The sequence below is a fragment of the Neolamprologus brichardi genome, chromosome 6, assembly GCF_056152115.1.
Source record: "Neolamprologus brichardi isolate AB-2024 chromosome 6, ASM5615211v1, whole genome shotgun sequence".
Lineage (NCBI taxonomy): Eukaryota > Metazoa > Chordata > Actinopteri > Cichliformes > Cichlidae > Neolamprologus > Neolamprologus brichardi.
Window position 1 is genome coordinate 6,580,776 of NC_142109.1, and position 18,643 is coordinate 6,599,418.

At 39.3% G+C, this 18,643-nt stretch overlaps 2 protein-coding genes across 2 annotated transcripts in view; one reads left to right on the plus strand and one right to left on the minus strand.

The window, feature by feature from the left end:
• ncf4 (neutrophil cytosolic factor 4) overlaps positions 1-18,643 on the minus strand; it is a 39,188-nt gene that overhangs the window by 20,141 nt on the left and 404 nt on the right. The window contains exons 2-6 of the mRNA XM_087841554.1: positions 18,353-18,437; positions 18,081-18,240; positions 9,349-9,419; positions 8,557-8,684; positions 2,665-2,716 (exon numbers count right to left, since the gene is read on the minus strand). Coding sequence (XP_087697680.1) covers positions 2,665-2,716; positions 8,557-8,684; positions 9,349-9,419; positions 18,081-18,240; positions 18,353-18,437 — 496 coding nt within the window. The remainder of the gene's footprint in view (positions 1-2,664; positions 2,717-8,556; positions 8,685-9,348; positions 9,420-18,080; positions 18,241-18,352; positions 18,438-18,643) is intronic.
• Positions 1-18,643, plus strand: part of pvalb7 (parvalbumin 7) — a 46,426-nt gene that overhangs the window by 7,355 nt on the left and 20,428 nt on the right. The window lies entirely within an intron of this gene.

Consider the following 18,643-nt stretch of genomic DNA (forward strand, 5'->3'; position numbering starts at 1 on the left):
TCCAAAACACAAAGTTAAAAAAAAAACAGATATATACATCTGTTTTACATGTGTATTCTGGACAACAATTCTTCCATCCATTCATTCTCTTCTGCTTGTACTTATCAAGGTCACAGTGGGGGGGAGGGCGGAGCCTATCCCATAGGGTGAGCGGCGGGGGTACACCCTGGAGAGGTCACCAGTCTATCGGAGGGCTACAAACTGATGTAACTGATGTATTATAGTCTTATTACTATTTTTTCGTGACGCTCCACTTCAGTGTGTGGCCACCATTTTCTGAAAATGCTTATTTCCATTGTTTTTCTTGGATGCTACTAAAGTAAATCAACCTTATTAACAGTTCAGCAGTTCTGAAACAAACGGCTTTAAAGCTCATTTCCCTTTAAGGCAACGTTTTTCCCAGATTGTTTGCCCCTCAGAAGTAAAAAAGCAGGAGATTGATGCTTCTGTGCAAACTGGGGTTGTCACTATTTTCAAACCCGATACCAAAATCGAGGAAAATATGTGAGTGTCTCAAGATCCTTTCAATAGTGTGGAGCAAAAATGGAAACAATACTGATGAGATACTGCGATAATGCAAACGTATTCAGCCACACCCCCTTTTATTTCCTGTTTTCCTGCTCCTACTGACTTGACTCCATATTTTTGTTCCTGATCAGTTGTTAAGATGCTGCTGTTTCTGTATAGCTTCTGATAGACTTTTCCCAGCTTCAATTTGTGACTGTAAGAAAACTATAGCATGTTTTAAACACAAATAATTGTATTATCCTGTTATACTAACACTGAGGTTATAGACGGGAAGGACTGATACCATTAGCTTTCTAGCTCTAATCTAAACATTGTCTCTTATTAATCAGCCACTAGCCACTAACATGGCTAACATTAACGTGTGCAGTCAGGTTCACATTTATAATAACTCTTTAAAACTTTAATGTTGTTGAAACCAGTGTTTTAATGACTTTGTGAAATTCCTCATAAAAACTAGGTTGACATTATTTTAGATACTTCTCCGGGTTTGATCTGCAGCTGTTCACGTGTTCAGCTGGTAGTGAGGGGAGGGGCTGTGCACCTGCCTGTCTGCAGCATGCTGTGTGAAGTTGTGTGCTAGCTGTAGGACGCAAAGAAGGAATTTTATCAATACTGTTGCAAATCACTACCTAATCCATTAATCAATTTTCGTACTGATTAGTATTTGAGTATACATTTTTTGACAAAATCGACTGCCTGTGGTAGGCTTCAAACTGCACTAATAAAGGAGTACTTGTGCATTTTTACTAATAGTAGAATTTTGTTATTTAGAGGTATTATAACTAGTTCTGGTCTCCTTTAACATGCTGGTAAATTAAGTAACTTTTAGGATTAGATGACAAACAAAAATTACCTCATGAGAATAACATTTCTGCTGTGCAAATTTGCACAAACCAACAATACACATACAAGAGATGAGATATTTTTACACACTGTAATGCAACCAGATGACAGAAGGGCTGTCCTCCATCAGTCTGACTGTACTATCAACATTTCTATTCCCACGCAAACAATATTAAGGCTCAACTGATTAACTGATTTTTTAAAATAGCCATTTAGACTCGCTGCTAAGCATTGGCATATCTGTGTCCTGCTATATTTTTGTGAAGATCATTCTGAATTGTAAGTCTTGAAAGTGAGGCCTCTCGTCACTTTTTGAAGGTTTTAATGGTTTGGAGGGATAAATATTATTTAAAAAAACACAGAAGGAGTAAGATTAGATTTGGGATCTGGTGATCTTGGTTAAAGGGAATGAGCTCTCTTAGCATAGAAGCCTGCATGTGCGTTCAAAATTCGGTCCAAGATTGTGCTGACCGTATAAAGAATAACAGCTCTTTTTTTTACCCTCATGGAGAGTTTAATTGGCAGGTCATAACTGCTTCATCCTCTGACCTGACCTCATGCCCAAATCTGCACACCAGCACCTGAACCACAAGCGCTCCACAACCTCCAAATCACACAGCTCCTAGAAAAACGACTTTAGAATATAAATTTGTTTCTCTTTCCATCATCAGCATCAGGGAGGAAGGTGTGAATAGAATGGAAATGAGAGGATGTGAAAGAGAGGAGGGGGGAGAGAGGGGGGAGAGATGGTTGCAACCTTGGAAAGAGACAGACAAAAGGGAGGGGCGAGGAAAAGAACAAAGGTTAAGGGATGCTTAAGGGGAGAGGTGTGGAAGGGAGGAGAAGAGAGTGTGGGAACAGGAGGTTAATACGAAAAGAGAAACGGATACAGAAATTAAAAAAGGAAGTGAAGCGAAGCAGGAACTATTGATGAGGTCAACAGCGTCAAGGGAGGATGGAAGGACAAAAGGCGCAGCACAACATTTGACAAAAGACGCCGTAATTATTGATTTGTCACATCAGATGGCACACTTATGTATGGGATCTGTTTTTTAGGGTTTATTTATGCACTTAGTTTGTGACTTTCACCAAATACTGGTTTCTGTGGCCACGGCTGTATAAAGTCGTGTGTGTTTGTGTGTGTGTGTGCCATGAAAAGCAGTCATGCCGATGGTGCTTATAGGATCACATTGTGCTTCTCGGGGTGATGCGGTGCATTCTGCGTGGTTGTTTGACTACAAAGGTCGTTACTCCGTGGGTTGCAACAGCACAAAAAATAGTAATTACACCAACCTCAGCCCTGGGGGAGGAGAAGAGGTCCATCTTTTGTGACTTCACTTGTTTCCTAGAAGACACAGATGGATAAAGACATATAAGGGAACACTGTCTACATACAAGTAATTCCTCAAAGTGACCTCAAAGTTTAACGCTCTGATGAATCCGCAAGAGATATTTCAGCAGTAATATTTCAGTGATATTTCCTGTAACATCAAGAAACGGGAAGTTGTTTCCCTTTTCGAAAGCTCAGTCTGCTCTCTCTGGTCAGCTCCACAAGGCCTGAATGATGAAGCACAGTAAGCTTTAGAGTAAGCTTAAATGTAATTAACAAGACAGAGAAAAGCCTGCTGCAGTTATGATAACTGTTTTTCTATCTAAATAAGAAATAATTAAATTTGACTCTTTGTCTTACTGGAGCGACTGCATGTTTAAAACACTCACTCTGGGAAACAATGTGTCAATAAATGCTGGAAAACACTTATGTCATTTTCAGGGCCATAAACCCTTTCATATTATTTAAGCACACAGATGTATTGATTCCACATAAAAGGTTAATATGTGGTCAACAGACACTATTAATAATAATAATAATAATAATAATAATAATAATAATAATAATAATAATAATAATAATAATAATAATGTATTAATATTAGACATTATTAAACAAATATACATTTTAACTCACGCAGCCCTTAAACTTTTCATTCAGCACTTTCAAAATTTCAATTTGTCCAACACTTGTTGGACAAATTGGTTTCCTTGATTAAATTTGCCATGCTATCATGCTAAACTAAGAATGGTAAGGATATTAAAATTGTCACTATGAGCGTGGTGGGTATGGTCACATTTAGGTCAAAGCACTGTTATGCTGCACTGCTTCACAGAATTACAAAGCACAAGCACAAAGAAAGTCTTTTGTATTAAACATGTCTGAAAATAAAATACCTGAAACACCTAGCATTTTTTTTTTATTTTGGATTTAGTGGCAGTGAAATATTCAAACAAACAGAAATGCCTTATAAAAATTCTAATGAGTCTAATAGTCAATATTTGGTTTGACCGCTTTTATTCGTCAACAGATCCTGAACTCTGTCTCTTTCTTGTCATTTCAGGAATAGTTCTTCAGGCTTCTGTACGGGTGTGCTTTTACTGCACTGATAGTATGTTTGGGATCATTACAATGTATAAAAATGAGGGAGTTGTCAGTAATATGCTTTCCAGGTCGCACTGCATGCTGGATCAAAATCTGATGGTATTTTTCTGCGTTCAGTATTGCATCAATTTTGACAAGATTTCCATCACCACCGAGTGACATGCAGCCCAAACCATGACTGAGCCTCCACCGTGTTTCACAGATGGCTGTAAATAACTACTGTGCTTCTCTCCTGACCTCTTATGTACATTTAATGATGATTTAAATCAATAACATGACATTGGATCCATCGCTCCATAAGGCCTGTGATTTTCAGTGCAGTTTTTGAGGCCTGCCACTTCTTCTTTCTACTTCCTCAATATTGTTAAGAACACACTGCACACGAAAGCTCATAACTCTTTGAGAGTGCAAAAGTACAATTTCTATGTCGGCCAAACTGTATTACCCATGACATTTCTTATAGATTAAACTAAAGAAATGGGAACAAATTTTGGGCTCCTAATAGCAAAGCGCTGAAGTTTTCTGTTATTTGTAGACACAACACTGATTCATCCTTTGAGTTAGGCTTCTTTTTTACACTTGAATGATTCATAGGCTACTGTTTTGTCAAGTGGACAAAACAGTAGCCTATGAACCAAAAGAAAAATCAAACATTATTTTTAAAAATGGTCATGTACAAGGACTTGACTGGAAGTAAAAAGAAAGAAGTCCACAAAAAAAAAAAACAACAACTTTGAAACCCAACTGGTTAAAAACCCTTTACAAAATTACAAGAAAATGTCAATCTTCTTGTAATCCTTTCAGAAAGGTACTGTATTTACTGCAGAATACTGAAACAACATAGGTACTGGCAGTGAAAGAAAATGTGAAAATCAAATATGTGGCAATTCTTCAGGAAGGAAGTAACAGTTTCTTCAAATGTTCCAACAGACAAATCAACCAAAAGGCCATACAAACCGAGACAGGCGATCTAAGAGCAGAAGAGGCAATGAAAGTCTGCTTTTGCATAAGGTTCCTGTTGAGAGACTCTGCTTTTACCACATCTTCTGTTGATGTAATCCAGCCACAGGGAAAGGGACCAATCAAAAGTCTAAATGGCCATTATAAATGAGGAAGTAGAACATGAAAAGGATAAAAAGCCTTTATAGATAGAGATATTCTTAACCTCCTAGGTCTGGCGTCCACATATGTGGACATCACATTTTGGGTTGTCTAGACCAAAATACTGAATTTTGCTCTACAGGGGCCTGATATCCACTTACGAGGACATTATCCTGCCACTGTTCTATCAAAATTTAAAGCATCTGTCCTCTTATGTGGAGCTCTTTTTTCTCCGAAACAAAAATCATGTTTTTACATTCATCAGGTCCCAATCAGTCTAAATAGCAAAGAAAAACTGAAAATGCATGCCATGAAAGAGTTCAGGTCTCAGGAGGTTAATGCCAAGTCAAGGTGCCCTTGCCTCAGCTGAGACGTCATCAGGTCAGGACACCCTTCTTTGATTTGACATCAAATATTTACGGGTTATTTTGAGCGACAGCACCTGTCCTCTGATTAACAATATCAATACACTGCTGTTTCTTACACTCAAACTCATCCATAACAAACTGACCCCTACTTTTTAAGGACTCCTTGAGTCTTTGAATAATAAAAACAATACTGTATTTTACAAATCTTCAGTAAATCGATACAGATTTATTGAGCAGATCAAGTTTTTACTACGTCTACATGATCAGTCATATCAGCCTGTCTCTCAGCCACTGATGCTGTCATTTCTCACATGTGTACAGTAGTTTTAAGAATCATATACTATAAATATATCTACACTATAAAAGCAAACGCACATTGTGTGCGATAAAAGACTTACGTTGCGTTGGGGGAAATAGTTCAGGCAGGGAGCTGAAGTTGTTCTTGCAAAAAATGACTGAAGTTAGAAGCACACGAGTGAATCATTCATCAGCTGTTTGGCTACCAGCTGACTCCTAGGTATCCAATTATATTCATGCAAAGCTGCATGGTGGCCATCACAAGTGAACTCTCTAAGCTTATTGCTCAACTGATTTACTTCATACCTGCAGTTTTTTGCAGAAGCGCTCGCCATCATCCTGGCCTTAGCCATGTTATTTATGACAATATAATTTGCAGTTATGAGAAGAAATTCATTTTAAAAGCAGACTCCTTGCAGCTGGGAGCCAAGCCTTTTAATTCCACATCTAAATGGATAGCCATTACATAAAGTATTAAGTTAATTCATCCTCTGGAAGGCTTTTTGCTTCATATTTCCTGATAAGAGTATAGTAAAGCCATAAATACAAAGGATTTTGAATGCACTCTTAGTCATGACCTGAAAAAAAAGGTCCATTATGCATTAAGATGATGCAGACCTTCCCCATATGACCAACCCAAGACTAAGCCTCGTGTGGAAGCTTGAAGAGTTTCCATGTGATTTATGATAACCAAGACAACTGGGTGTTGAATGCAGCAGCATTTCAGTTTTTCTCCGTATGCTCAGTGAGATCTCAGCTGTTATTCAACCCTCAGTGAATTCATTTTGAATTTGTGTGTGGGCGAAACGCCTATTAATGTATTGTTATGGATTAAGTAAAAGCTTATGTAAGACAAACACATGTTGTGGGTATATGTGGTCAACTGACCCTAAATTCATAGATGCACAAAATGTTTATACCTTTAAATTAAAAGTGGAGCGCTTAAGCAAAGTTTCAGGTGAAGAGCAGCATCACATGTTTTTAGCACTGATTCACTGCCGGCATTGTTATCTCCTTGTGTACATCACCAAAAGCCAAACTGCAAGACTTAAATTGAAATACAAAATTTCATCTCTCTCTGCTTTCATTTCTGTGCTATTAAATTTGCAGTCTAAATGACCTTCAGTATTGACTGAGTACTCAAAGTTAACAGCAGCTATCGAATTCAAAAAGTTTTGTGATGAACATTCATGAAAATGTTTTCCCTTTCATCCTCCACGAGGAGTTACATAAGTCAAGTCTAAGGACCATGAGACATTCAAAGATTGCAGGAGTTACTCATAAAGTAGAACAAGTTTATGAGATTAGTTGTATCATAAAATGAACCTAGGTTTGCCTGAACCTGTGCATCTCATCTGGGGGGAATTGACACTGAAGTGCTAATAGCTTCAAGCAAGAAAAAACAGTTTAAATATTTATGGAAATCTGCACTCCTGGGTTTACGCTTTTGGGGGAAATGTATTCTCTTCTCTCTCCATCTTCAGAGAGGTAAATGATGTTGCTGGAGCTTCATCTTGCCTGCTCATATAATTCATACAAGACCTGCATCCAGTCTGCTGTAATTATTTTTATTTCAAAGCACAGTTATTTGAGATGAGGAAACATGTTCCTTAAGAGAACAAATTGCACTAGATTGATCTTAATTATATTCATCTAAAAAGATTTTTTTCAAAGCTAAATGAGGCATTTTTCTTTTTTTGAAGAGTCAAAATGCTTCTGAAATTTCACAGATTCAAGCCACATTTTAACCTTGCATTTTTTCAGAGGTATTTATGCCTTGAAAGCAAGCCCTTCAAAGCCAGCAATTACCCTCCTTTGTCATTATTTGCAGATGCGTCAACTTTAAACCGGATTCACTCTGGCTACACCTTTTGCACAGTTAAATACTTTGTACTTAGAGAAATGTTCAAAAGTCTCAGGCTGCCCCACATTTCTTTATATTTTGACAGGAGAACGCTTGAGTGAGACTGCAAGGCCTTAACGTTCTTCTTTTTTTGGTCAATCAAGACCATGTACTGGACCATTTATCTGAAAGTCAAATCAAGCAATGACCCATCTTGATCACCCAGTTGAGCAGTTGCTGTTCCCCAAAGCCTCATCAGAAATGGTCTCAGTGGACGAGAGGCCGTCAAGAATTCATTTCTAAGAAAGGGAAATGGGAAGGAAAGACCAAAGCAGTCCAAATTACACAAGAAGTGGATTGAAAATCGATGGTCAACAAGTCTTATGGAGTCATGAATCCAGATTTGAAAATTGTTGTTCAAATTGCTGTCAATATGAATGTAAAAGGTCCAGACAGGGGTATAACAGTGAGTGTCAAACAGCCATCTCTAAAACAGGATGAAGGCTCTCTCATTGTTTGGGGCTGCATTTCACGGAGTAGTGTTGGGGATCCTATCAAAACTAATAGATGGTATTGCTTGATCCACCATGCAATACCATCGGGAAAGCATTTGATTGGCAGCAGCTTCATTTCTCAGCGTTATCCCAAACACAATGCCTGTGCAGTAAAAGCATACCTGGAAAACTCACACTGGAACACCATCAGTCATAGGCTGGCCTCCCCAGAGCCAGGACCTCAACATTACTGAAGCAGTGTGGGATCAGAAACACGAAAAAAAAAAGCACACAGAAACACAAAAGAAAGAAAAAGAAAAAGGCAGCCAAAATCCAAAGGAGAGCTTTGAATGTTCTTTAAGAAGCCCAGAGAACTATTCCTGAAGATTGCTTAAAGAAATGACAAGAAAGGTTGCCTAGGAGAGCTCAGGCTGTGTTGAAGAATAAAGTTGGTCGAACAAAGTACTGACTTGTTTAAGTCGCTGAACTTCTTTCCCATTTACCTAGCAAAATACTAGTAAAAACGTACAGTTTGTAACTGGTGTCCCCTTCGATATAAAACTAATTTCTTTATAGTGACGTCTGACTTGGTGTTAAAGGAGTCAATCTGTGTTTTGGCTTGTTACCATGGGGAACTGTGGGACTTACACTTTGCGGGTATTCGGGCGGAGACGCCTCAGGGCTCGCGGCTGATGCTCAGAGTCCTGTTCCGTCTGGTAGAAAAACATCCTGAGATCTTCGTCTAGCAACACCCATGTTGGCAAACCCAGCAACCTCTTGATATAAGAGAGAGAGAGACATGGAATGAGGGAAGAGTGAAGTAAAAAAAAATGGATGAACGATAAGGACATGCAAGAAAGATGGAGATGAGGACTGGTGTAAAAAGAGGGAAATCAGGGTGGATGAATTGAGACGTCAACAGAGACAAAAGGGGTGTAAAGAGAGTGGGAGTTTGATGGAAGAGGAGCAGGAGATGCAGGGTGGTGGGAGAGAAGGAGTGGAGATGAAGCGAGAAGTGTAAGGCGAGTGAAGGCGAGAGAGTGTGGCAAAGAGGGAGCGACGTAGGTTGCGGGAAAAAAGAGAGTAGAGCAGAAAAGAGAAGTGAGTGAGTAGGAGAAAGAGAACCTGATCGTGTTTTTAGCGATGGTGCAACACTGAAACATGTCAAAAGTCCCACAACTACAGTCAGTCAGACGTGATGTGGGCACAGGGCAGAGCAAAGAGAAGAGAGCAGCAACGCCTACATGTTGAGCTCGATCTGCAAACTACTGCTGAAATATCCGAGTCAGTGCTTATCCACCTACAGCATCGTTCAGCCCACTGCGTTGTAGGCTACCGCACTGCACGCTGCAGAAGATGGCAAACATGCCAACAATTCTTTCCTCTGTTGGAAATTTTTAAAAAGAGACGGCACCGTGCATAAAAATGAAATGTGATTACCTTCATGTACGTGTTGAGTTCAGGGATTCTGCTCTCTGCAATCTCCTTTTTGTTTCCGAGGTAGATTTTTCCTAAAGAAAACATATTTAAAAAGTGACTGCACACGTGAGATTACACTCTAGAACAGGGGCCATAAAAATGCATTCACATAGAGGACATGCATACGTATGTTTACAATACAGCTGTTTTTTGTAAACAAAGCAAGCATGTAAACATGCTCCGATACTGTTGATGCTCTAGTACACTTAAACACCAAGAGCCTGTAAATGTCAATTATTCATTTTAGCTTGATGACTGTGTTCAGTTTTTAACACCAAAAACCAGGGAAATGCGTGCAGGTACTATATAAAACCCAGGTAAGTATAATCTAGGTAATTCATATTTACTAGCATATATTGTTGTGCCTTTCTGCTTATGTCCTTAGCAGTGAGTGCAAACTCACAAAACACAAAAAAGGATTGGGATTCAAAATAAGTCATTTTTATAAACATATACGGTTTATAAATACTGATTGTGTGACAATGTTTGTGCACTGACAAGGTGATAAGGTACATATATGAAGATTATGTGGTAACATTAGCTCCAGTTGTTTGAGTTTAATCCTTACTTGCTCGAACTCACACAGACTGAAAGTGTTTAGATGCACATGTGTCGCAAGTATAAGTTTTAAGTTGAGGGTTTTTTTATGTTACACAACTTGGTTTAGCGTGTTAGCAAGTTTTTGCAATCACAAACACAACTTCAAGTTAAGTTAAGCTAATGTATTTGAGAGAAAATGTCTTTAAGTTTCATGGCAATTCATGCAGCCAGAGGAGGTTTGGAAAACTGTAGTTATTGTGTCAGCAGAGCGTCGGTGACTTTTACACACCATAGGCCAGATTTACAAAACAGAGCAAAGTAGTACCAAATAGCGCTCAACAATGTGGTTAGTTCTACAAAGGATGCGCTGTTTCTTAAACACAGGAACAGTCAGTTCATTTCATTATCAGGCATGCTTTTATTGGCTTTAAATACCATTGCAATTAGCAGCAAACTGCGCATTGTGGATGTTAGTAAATCCTTTTGCGTATATGATTTAAATATTCTCCTAATTACATTCCGCACTTTAAGAAAGGAACTCCCAGAAATACATATGTAACAGAATCAGTTGCACTCTGAGTTCCCACCTATTACATATATATATAATCTTGTCACTCTGTAAAAGCCGGCAGCACTTTTTTGATGCTAAACACAGTTTCAAAGTAGCGTGTTAGCTAATTGCTAGTAAAACTCACTCTGTAACTTTAGGTGACCTGCCGCTTCATTGCCGAGTTGCCGTGATTCCCAAACTCATTCATTTAGCAATAACACTACGTACAGCTGGGCAAATGTTCATGCAGGCAGACTGCATCGCTAGGCGCTTGATTTTATACTTCTTTTATCTGTGGGACTAAAACACCTTAATTTAACAATTAAGGGTGTAGCCCAACTCATATGTCAGTGTGTTAGACAGCTAACACATTTATCCTGTCCTAAACAAGGCAAATGCTCCTTACTTCAAAAGATTGTGGAAATAGCATATTACTCTTCCTAATATCACATTACGTCCAGTCAAAAAAATTATGAGGCACAGCACAGACTCCTAACAGTCTAAATCGGGCCCCACCAATTCATCCAAGGCCATCTAACCCTGCTGTTAAATCAAATTTAGCACAGTCTTAATGACCCTCAGCCCTCTCTCTTCACTCAATTTCCCTTGTCTCATTCACTGTGGAGCACGATAACTCACTCAATCACTCGCAGACACAAGTTCATTCATTTACTCACTCACTGATGAATCAGTCACCCATCCACTTACTTAAATGCTCCTTTGACCTTGAATTTATAGCTTCACGTATGACTCAGAAATCAACATTTAAGATAGAAAAGCATAACATAGCATCAAGCTCACAAGAAAGAAACAAAGAAACGCACACACGATACTGAAACATTATTTACATCTCATTAATGAGAATAGCTTTATTTGAAAAGACAAACCTCGATCCTTTTCTGCTGTCTTTTTTTTCTGCCCTCAAAATCATCACCCATCCTCGCCTGTCTCTCTTCACTCTCTCCCCTGTCTTTCTTATTCCCTTCCCATCCTGATGAGATCTGGCACTGCAATTAAACCCATCAGATCTAATATTATCCAACAGACTCCTCAGTGGCAGATGTTAAATCAGAGTTTGTAGAAAAGTAGAACTTTCCCGATATAGCAGCTGGCATTGCGAGATATGGCCGTACATGTTACAACAAATTGTAAAATCGTAAAATTTTTACTATAGAGTGTTTTTTAGTAAAAGCCTTCTTGCTTTTTAATAAGAAATCAAACATATGACTTAAGCAGCTGTAATTTGGTAGGTTGATCATAGTGATTTATAATGATTTATAATGACCTTGACGTTAGCTGAGGGAACAGGAAAGCATTCTGAACGATGCCCAAAAAGGTTAAGAAAGAAAGAACAAGAAAGAAACCCTTTAAGCAGGACACACAGGAGAATTAAGAAATCAGAGAGTAAGAGCCTGGTTTTAATGGATTGCCTAGGATTTGGCTCTAGTTATAAGACAGCACCTCTAAAATACACAAGATCAGTAAAAGTTTCCACTGGTTCCTAATGTGTAGCTAATGAAGGCTTTTTCCCCCTAATATTTAAAAGCCAGTAAAGTTACACTTTACAAATATTTTTAAATAATAATTTAAATAATAATAATTTTACAAACCAGCTAAAATACTGCAGTAGACACAGCTTATACCCCTTTTAAAGATGGCTTGTGTTGGAGGAAAAAAAAAATTTTTCCTCACATCATGAGGGGTCAAGCTCAGTAAACTTTTAAGTGGTTTATTGAGATTTGATCGTAGGCTCTACATAGGCAGTTTTTTTATGTTCCAGTAAATACTGAAAGTGTAGTTATGGCTCCTTCAGCCCTCTTTTTTGTCCTGTTAAATAATTGTCTGGGGCATTTGAGTGGTGAATCTGGCCTATAAAGGATATGATGCAGTTTCAGTGATACTTCAGTAGTTTATGGGGACATTTTAGAAACATTAATGGCATCCCCATCAACATGAAATATGCTTTCAGTTTTGTAGTAATCAGCAAAGCTAGCAAAATAACACAAAAATAGCTAAAATGATAATGATGGAAAACACTGCACCCGCTGAACATGAGCATTTTAGCATTGCAACTATGAGTATGTTAGCATGCTAGCATGGCAACATTAGCGCTTTGTACATAGCTAAACACAGAATCAAAGAAGAGCTGAAGTGACAGTAGGGGTGTCCAAATTCATAGGCTGCATCCTCCTGAGGACCCGTCCTTCGCGGTCTACGCGGGCCGGGTCCTCAGAAGGTCGGGTAGGCTGGAAGTAAACAGCTGTGAAATTGGACGGTCTAGCCTGCAGATTTGCATCACCGCTGTCTTGGTGGAGTTTAATAAACTCGGCCGTCTGCTCCTTGCTATCTAAAATATAACAGGACACTGACGTAAATTCTCAACCATCTCACACTTCAGTTTAATCAGTTTTCTGTTCGATGTTTATTCAGCTGAATGAAAACCAAGGAGGAACCCACCCGGGGGAAGTTTTATTTTATCTAATCTAATCTAATAACTTTAATCTCTGCCAGACTGATTTATTCACAAACAAATAAAACACTGAAAAAAAGCCAAACAATAACATTTTTAGGTTGTCTAAGTGACTTATATATCACGTTTAACCTGAGTAGCAAACGACCGCAGTGATCTGACAATGATTTGCCGGGAGTTTCCCGGCTAGCTATCAAGCTGGTGGGTAACAGACGTCTCCGAAAACGTCGGAGCACTTTTGCAAATATGTGATATCTTGATAAACTGAGCAAATATTTGAAGTTTACACATGTTTTTATGTTAAAAGTGTATTTTGGGACCCAGAAAGAGTAATAAGAGTAATATTAAAACTTAGTAGCGGCCGCCATTGCTGAAAACCGGAATTGGCTGGGCTGCGCTATGAATTCTGGGATATGGTGGGCCACGAAGGATACACCTGACCCATCCTTCAAATTTGGGGAAAAGGAGGATGCATTTGTCGGCTGCATTCAGAGGAGTTTACGAATTTGGACAGCCTTCGTCACGTCGCTGTGACGTAATCAGCCTACAAATGCGGCCTAAGGAGGATGCAGCCCATGAATTTGGACACCCCCACTATGTCTCAACCTGAGGCAAATGGCCACCAAACTGTATTTGATCAACTTTTTTCCCTGACTTTAATTTACTGTAGTGTCCCACTTCAATACCAACAACATCCCACCACAATGTACGGTATTAATTTTAGGTTGGTTTTTTTAGTGCCATTAACCAGCTGTCCAGTACCCATCTCAACTTGTGTTTTCCTACATGCAGACTTTTTAGTTTTTGTACAGGTCCTCAATGGCTCACTTTTATAGGCTAGTTTAAATGCATTTTTACTTTAGTTTTGTATTTTAAATTGAATCAAAGGAAAACTGCAACTATAATGTGACTAGTAGTTCTAATGATGAGACAGAGCCATTTTGCCAAGTAAATATAATGTTTAATAATGACAATGACAAGTTAATAACCAAGCTAAAGCCTGTGAATCCACCGAAATAAATCTGTAATCTATTTGTAATCTACACACAAAACAATCACCTCTGTCTGTCCTCATCCTTCTTAAATCAATGCTCCGAGCTGCCCATTCAAAGCCCTCAGGCTTTTATTGGTGCACATGTTGGTTTCCAGCCACTGATAATCAATACAGACACTGACGCCGCCTCCCAGACAGACAGACTTATGGGGAAACAATGAGCTGAATAAAGCCAAAGCCACAGAGCAGATGAGGACAGACACAGCCACACAGCAGCACAAACAGTGACTGAAGCCTGAATATACTTTGGCTTTCACATTACAATATTTTATCTCAAGTCTCTGTGCTTATGATTATTTTATCTTACATCCATCATCAAGGTGAATAGCAGTGCAGAGTGTGATTGCTTTGGCATGTTTGTCTGTCTCTTAGCAGGACTACAGAAAAACTACTGAGCCAGTTTTTCAATGAAATTTGTTAGGTGGGATTGGAAAGAAGAACCTATTAATTCTAATTTTGGTGTAGATCCTGATAAAGGGCTGGATTCTGGATATTTCTTTATGATACAGTCACACCAGATTGAACAAGATGGGCTCCCAGCTCTTAAAGATCTCGGAGACAATTTGAAATTACATCTGCAGGGCTGCAGTCCCCATGTCAGCTAGTCTTTTGATTGGTCGGTATGCTTTTATCTGATCAAATTCTCCCTAAAGCGCAACATTTATAACCTTTCTGGACTAATCCATTAATATTGGCAATTTTGGAAGACTGCTTGTTCAAAATGGGTGTTTTAACGTTACCAAAGAATCACCAGATCTCCTGTAACCGGCCTTGATGCATGCTCAATCATCTAGGTAAGTAAATCCCAAAAGTGGGAGAAACGTTTCGTCGCTCATCCAAGTGACTTCTTCAGTCACGAAGGATGAGTGACGAAACGTGACGAAACGTGACGAAACGTGACGAAACGTGACGAAACATGACAGAACGTGACGGAACGTGACGGAACGTGACGGAACATGACGAAACATTTCTCTCAATGAACATTGGGCTGTGAGATCAAGGAACTGACCTCATAGCCCAATGTTCATTCAGTGGGCTAGTTCCAGTCATTGGTTGGGGAAACCTGCAGTCAGCTGATACGGAGGAAGTCACTTGGATGAGTGATGAAACACTCCTCCCACTGAAAATGCTACATCCAGATAAACAGATCAACCTTTTGGGACTACTGTAACGAGGTTACCTAGGTCTAACTAAATGTTTTTGTTGACTAAATGTTAACTTGGAGCTGGCAGCAGTGTAACTGACACTATGCTAAAGAACCATCTGTGTTGCTGCATTTTGGACCAAAGAGTCAAATGTAAACTTGGCAGCTAACACATATCATCCAAAAATGGCAGGCTTACTTGGTGTTAGAACGATCAAACAGTGCTTGTGATAAAGGCTTGAGGCCCTGGATTCCAGCCACAGCTACAGCCGGCTCCAGCGCCTGCCAGCAGCAGCAGCTACATGAGTTGGAGGCGATGGGTGTGCTCTCATGTCAAGAAAAAAATTACACCACAGTGGGAACTCTGAAGCCTGTTAGCTTACTGCTCAATAATTCTTGTGTTCGGACCACTAGATGATGTATTTACGGAATTATATGAATATGGGCAGGTGAACGCTAGAGTGGGAACTTAATTAACCAATCTTTTACATTATCTCTTAATAAATGACTATCAGACTGTTGGGTTTTAGTAGAGATATGCGTGCCCTGCTAGTATAACCCTGTCTTTTCATCAATGTTGTCAAAATTGATCAAATTAAAACCTTCATTAACTACTATATATTAAAAACTAGGTGGGTTAGAAACGGGATTCACATACCTCCGTCTTCTCTGCCTGTCACTGAGCTCTAAAAAGCAAGTTGACTCATTATCACACTTACCAACTTTTCCTAATTTAAAGTTTTTGTTTCATTGTGGCCAGTACAGGCATTTCATCCAGAGCTTAATCTTCTTCGACAGCAGCTCATTTGCAGTGGAAAGTGACTTTTCTTCCAGATTGTTAACTGTCTACATGCACTCTGTTGGTTGAACTTCTTTCTTATTTCTACTTATATGATTCAGCCTCCCTTCAAAAGTAAAGTTCTATTCACAGACACTTAAGTACCCAGCAAGAAGCGACTCAATATAAAACTCTAGGTATAAGGTATGGATGTTTCAAAATACTTTTACAGTTGTAGTCTTTATAAGGTCTCTTTAATATAGTAGTTTTCATTTTGACAGCATTTAAGAAGTGAAGTAACAGTGATAATACTCCAATTAAGTGAAGCCATGATAGCAGTTTTCAAGAACTTCAGTGATAACATAAGAAATGCACCATCTTAGCCATCATAGCAAAGAGCCCATTAACCTTGAGTACAAACTAGCATGTATAGTTTAAGCACAAGCTAGCAGAATGGTTGGCTCTACTTTTAATTTCAGTAATGGTAGGGATGCAATGCTTGTTTAAAATGGCTGTTTTAAAGTCACAAAATCATGATAAAATCAGTCAAGTCAGTATATTCCATCAGTAAGAAAAACCTCGGTATCAACCTGCGGCTAACTAGCATGCTAAAGTGAGTCGACGTCCTGCTCTGCTGAGTTTAGATTTGTTCCCGGCACGATTTACACAGATAATCCAGGGACAAAAGTGGTCACGATGGAGCAATTGTATCCCCCAGCTGGTGCTTCAGCATACAAGTCACTGATTACTACAAAAAGGGTGCTTGGGTTTCTCTGCTCCGTCGGCTGCTACATACCTGAAGCCCCTGGGAATGGATGAATGAATAAATCACCCTCTTCCTACTGCCTCTCAAAATCTTTCCCTTCAATTTTGCTCTTCTTTCCCTTCTCTCTTCAAGTTAGTCTCTGTATTTTGCCCATGGCATTCATCTGCCCTTCTTTCCACATGCTCTTTCCTGACTAATCTGAATGTCAATCGTTGTGGATTAAAGGTATTACTGTCCTCTGATGTATGGTTTGGTTTAAACTGACCTTGTAGGGGCACTATGGTACCTACTGGCTTGTAATGCTGGATTTTTGACATTTAGCCACATAACATGACAGTAAATGCTTCAAGTGTGTCTAAAGATGCGAGCGCGAATAAAAGAAAAAGCACAATAAGGTTCACTGGGTTTGGTAGAATATAAACTTCATTCTAAACCCATTTTACTTTAGCTGAACAAAAGTAGATCTCAATCTTCTTTCTGCGGATGTCTCGGTGGAGAAAGAGGATTGTAAATGCAGCATTTGGAGCACTCATGCTTCACATTATTATGCAGCAATGGGTGCCTAAAGTGTGCTATAACTAAGCTCTTGTGGCTTAAATAGAATCGGATTTGAATAGAAGTGAGCTCCCACCAAACGTAATCAAATCTTTAAGGGAAGCAACAGTTTTTATTCTTTATAATATCAATATTAATTCACTAAAGGCATCCAATTATGTCTCAATCTCCCCCTGAATACATGAAAAAGACAAAATCAAAACAACAAAATGTAAGCACAGCAACAAACACAGCAGCCGTATGCATTTAGTAAAGAGTATTCAGAGGGGTTTCAGTTCTTCCGGAGACAGAGAGGAAATTCAGTCAGGTGTCTCTGTGAACCTGCTCTCCTATGCATGGAGGAGAATAAGCATGCAAGCATGTAAGGTTATGGAGCGACAATACAGGAAGGATCCAGTAGGAGTTCCCTTTGTGTAACTTTGACACAGCTAAACTGAAACTAACCATTAGAGTAGATACCATTTTCCCAAACTCATTACAATATTTCACACTAGACCAAACTATTGTTTGATTTTTAGGGAACATATTCAAATTTAGTCTGTTTGCTTTGAGTTAGGTGAACCCACCAGCTCTTATGTGGGCCATTTCTGCCATGGTTGAAATCACAGCACATACCATGCAATTCAGAAAAGCAATTTAGCAAGACTGAAAATCAGAAGCTGTGACTGTTGACATAGTCCGAGTACGAGGCATGCCTGAAAAGATTTAGATAAGCTTCAGAGGGCATAACAACCAATCTGCCAGCAGCCGGACACTAACAAGCGCATATTTGAGCGACATGAAATCTTGCACCGTGCATGCCACTGACAATCAACAGTGCACACCCACACACACACCTGGAAGAGGAGGCAAGATGCAGGTGTTTGGGCCCAGTTTGGCCAGGTTTTCTGGAGAGTACCTGGCCTCGAGGATCTGGTGGAGGTTGAAAAATTCCCGGTACCTCCTGTAGATCAGGTACTTACTCTCTCCTTTAGTCTTCACCTCAATCACAAACCTCTGAGAGAGAAACAGAGGCATGAATGAAAGAGAAAAAGAAACAGCTGAGCCTGGTACTCTGAGCCAGTCTCAGTGAAAAACATCTCAGCCCTTTAGTTTTTTTAATGCTTACAAAGTAGTCGATGAAGCCTTTATTCTCCTCAATATCAGCAATGGTGGCGCTGATTGGGATGTTGAGAGGGAGCTGATCAAAGTCACTAAAGCAACAAGACCAGATCATTTAAGACAAAAATGACACAAAGAAAAATTGAATCCCATTATTTTCATTCTTGAGAAACAACTGAGTGCACTATGGACGGAGGCTGTGATGCTAGAAGAGACTATTTCCATCACAACAGAAATGCTTCATCAGGCCCGAGATGAACACTCATGACAGCTTAGCATAGATTTACAGTAACCACAC